Source organism: Bidens hawaiensis, unplaced genomic scaffold (assembly GCF_021521415.1).
Source record: "Bidens hawaiensis isolate Kalapana, Puna unplaced genomic scaffold, B.hawaiensis_p1.1 tig00020612_1, whole genome shotgun sequence".
Lineage (NCBI taxonomy): Eukaryota > Viridiplantae > Streptophyta > Magnoliopsida > Asterales > Asteraceae > Bidens > Bidens hawaiensis.
Window position 1 is genome coordinate 43,841 of NW_027493153.1, and position 3,706 is coordinate 47,546.

A 3,706-nucleotide genomic window follows, 5' to 3' on the forward strand; every position below is an offset into this window, starting at 1 on the left:
TACACACGTGTAATACGTAAGTGTAAGTAATGTACAAAAAATTACAGTATTTTTTTACACACCGAATCGACTTATTACACATGTGTAACTAACATTTAAACTTGTGTAATCATCAAAAATACTTATTCTCTCTCCTGATTCATTTTTTAATTGAATTTAATCTCAGCCACATATTTCATACCATTTAATTAAATGTGTGGTCCAAAATTGAGTTCTCAAAGTTCTTACAACTTATCAAGTTCTCAAAATATCTCTCCCCTATATATATATATATTCCAGCTTTGTCTTCATCATTCCTTTTGTTTGTTCCTCCATTTCTAATGCTATATTAAAAAAATAAAAAATTGTAACGTATAACATGAACATTAAAACTATAATAAAAACAAAAATTTTATTTATTGGAATGGCTAATGCTCAATAAAAACAAAATTTTAAAAATTGCAACGTATAACATAAACATTAAAACTATTTTTTAGGTTGTAATGCATTAATAATATTCAGATTTTTCAAGAAGGTCCGAAACCCAAAAATCAGAACTATGAACAAACCCAAATAACTACCATTCGGGTTCAGGTTTTCTCAGGTTCAGGTTTTAGGTTGTGAGTGACGTGTTCGCTTTACACAATGTTTTGTTCATTTTACAATTGTACAAAATGTTTTAGTGATTTGATGTTTAAATAGTAAATAAGGTAGGCACTTAGGCTATGTGTAGTGGAGGGGCTACAAAATCGGTCGATTTGTCAACAAATGTGGTGTTTTTGTTTCAAGGGGTGTAATGGTGTTGTAACCCAATATATAGGTATGTATATATATCACACACACACTAATATAATAGTATTAAATCAAAACCCACCCAGGCGATAAATTCCCGTCGCACAGCCCCTTGTCGCCCCATTATCTCCCCCCCCCCCAGGTGTGGTCGCCCCAAATTGTAGCCCACTACACATACCCTTACAAAGCTTTTATTTTTCTAATTGTTGACTTGATTTATTTATTTACAACTTAACCTGCACAGAACCAATTTATCAACCCTGAGTCCTAACCCGTTTATTTATCACATTTACACTTATCTGCATCTTTGGCAAACAGAGATATCAATTACATATTTTATTTATATGAATCGGATCTAAACACAAGAAGATGATGAAGTAAATGATTTTATTGGTAAAGCCATAAAGGTACACTTTAACACAAAACTAATATTTCTTTTTCCGAAGTATTGATAGCATTTCATCTATGGGCTGTGTAACAAAATAATTTAGGCTGCAACTTTTAAAACACATAAACATACTAAAACACAAAAATACACCAACAAACAACATGTAGCCATACAAAACTTTCATTTATCAGCTACAAACTTCAAGCATTACTCCTTTTTCGGTTTCTTCAGAGCTTTCTTTCTCTGTCCAAGCATGTAACCATACAAGTGCGGAATCCCTGCAAAAAAATTGTTCATTTAATTTAATAAAAATACCGTTAACAAACTTATACATTGATCATACATGTCATAACTAATAACCTTACCTGGTAAATAAATTGCAAGCACAACGATCGCGCAATAAAAATAATCAAACGAAAAGTTCCATTTGTTTGGCATCCTTACAGAATACAATCCGGATTCCTGAACAACAAACAAAAGTATTTATTTAAGACGAAACGCCAAATATATACGTATACAGGTTCATAATAGCAGGGATGTAGACTTGTTACCTTCATATAAGGTAACGCGCTATAAATCATACCAATTTCACTAGAAATACCAGTTGGATACAACACCAAGAAAGTGCTATACCTGCACTTGTAACAGAAATAGATTACTACTAATATGACCATTATAAATCAATAATGGAAACATAAATTTTAACTCGGATGGTCAATGCATCGAGGTCAAACCTGAGCCATAACAGCCAGTATGGAGTATAACCGAATGCCTCTTTTGTTCCAAAGAAAGATTACCGGATAGTCTAACCATCAAACCCAAAAACATATCTTTAAAAAACGTTTAATTCGCATTATTAAATTAATAATTAACAACCATCCAAGACTTACCTCAGTGATACCCCAACTGATGACCAAAGAGCTGATAAGAGGATGTTTTTGAACCTGTAACAATCCATCTTTATTCTCAATAACCGTATTTAGAACCGAAACGATATATAAAAAATAACAATGTAAGAATACCAACCTCAGGAAAACTATACAGAATTCCCCACACCAAATACAATCTTGAACTTATTTGCGGTAGTGTTGCTGAAACGGGCGATCTAACCAAACCTTTTGATGCCAAAAACAATATCAAATAAGAAACACGTGTTTATAAAAAAAATAAATAAATATATAAATAAGGTTATCAACGATATAAAAACTCACCTATGATACCATGTAGAATCTGTTCCAAGGGTAATCAAAAGACACGAAACGAAAACGATAACGGGTCAAAATTCATCCTTGGAAAAATTATAACTTTATGCACACATGAACTATAAGTATATGCATGGTTGTAAAAACCCTACCTAGGCTCTGATTAATCCACAATTAATCGCTAGTCCCTACCCCCACCAATTAGTTGCCAACTAATCGTTGTTTGGTCAAACTCAGTCAATATTGAAAAATTTATATATAAAACTCGGTATATATTTGTATATTTCAAAAACTACATATAGATTGCAATCCGATTAATCGTTAGTCCCTACATCACCGCCCGACTAGCGCCTAGCAAGTATATGAAATAAACTCTAACCCTAAATCAAATCAAATAACAATTAACCAATTCTTTTTGATAACTGTTCTATAACTGGAAAGCAACTACACATACTTTCCCATGTTTCAAATTTCAAGATTTCCCACAATAGAAACAATTTAAAAAAGGTTAAATCTTGAATCAAACAAGGGTTTTGCAGTACCTCTAAAAAGGCAGCAGATTGAGCAAATAATAGGGGTTTCTCAATGTTACTGTAAACATCTTCATACCCAGATTCCTTTAGCGTTTTCAAGGTCAAAAACAATACTTGAAACCTAAAACAGAGTGAAAGATTAAGATTAGATATGAAATAATGAAGTGAAAGAAGGGTTATTAATGGGAATTTGAAGTTACCATCCAGCGAAGACAACCCAGTTGTAAGTGGTGAGATAGACTCGCCGGAGAAGAGATAAAAACCCCGCCATTGTTTAGCCGGAAGTGAGATCCAGAGTGGATTAGATGCAGGGTATTAAATGGCGAGAAGATGTATGTTGAAATTAAAATGACATTAAATTGATTTAGGTGAGTAGATGCACCCAACATTGGGTTTTAAGTCCAATAGAGTAGTCCACCTACATAATATTTTATTATGATTTTCTGTTCTATCGATTTAGATTGGGTGGGGGTGGTTGTAAAAAGTACGTGTCATACCGGTTTAATACATGTAGGGTAAATTACTCATCACATCAGGATTGGGTCTCTATAAGTATCACTAGAGGTACATAAATCGAGTTATTCAAATACCCGGTTCCGGGTATATAATCAGGTACCGTAGTATTCGGATCGGGATATCAGGTTCGGGTCCGGGTATCGTCTGTAAAAACCATACCCTATGCATCGTGTTCGGGTCGGGTAAAAAACAGGGTTTTCTGAAACCGGGTATTTGAACCTTATTTTCGGGTGTTGAAAAAACCCTATTTTCGGGTATGGATCGGATTTTTTAAAAGGTTGCATTTTTAGGGGTAT

General features: G+C 33.6%; 1 protein-coding gene across 1 annotated transcript; it reads right to left on the bottom strand.

The window, feature by feature from the left end:
* Positions 1-1,252: 1,252 nt before the first annotated feature.
* Positions 1,253-3,328, bottom strand: LOC143561191 (very-long-chain (3R)-3-hydroxyacyl-CoA dehydratase PASTICCINO 2-like). The gene is made up of 9 exons (XM_077049314.1): positions 3,095-3,328; positions 2,904-3,015; positions 2,371-2,389; positions 2,186-2,274; positions 2,050-2,103; positions 1,894-1,964; positions 1,711-1,792; positions 1,525-1,621; positions 1,253-1,437 (listed from the first exon to the last, which is right to left on the bottom strand). Exons 1-6 carry the CDS (start codon positions 3,163-3,165, stop codon positions 1,953-1,955), a joined length of 357 nt encoding a protein of 118 aa, XP_076905429.1. The 5' UTR covers positions 3,166-3,328; the 3' UTR covers positions 1,253-1,437; positions 1,525-1,621; positions 1,711-1,792; positions 1,894-1,952.
* Positions 3,329-3,706: the final 378 nt, after the last annotated feature.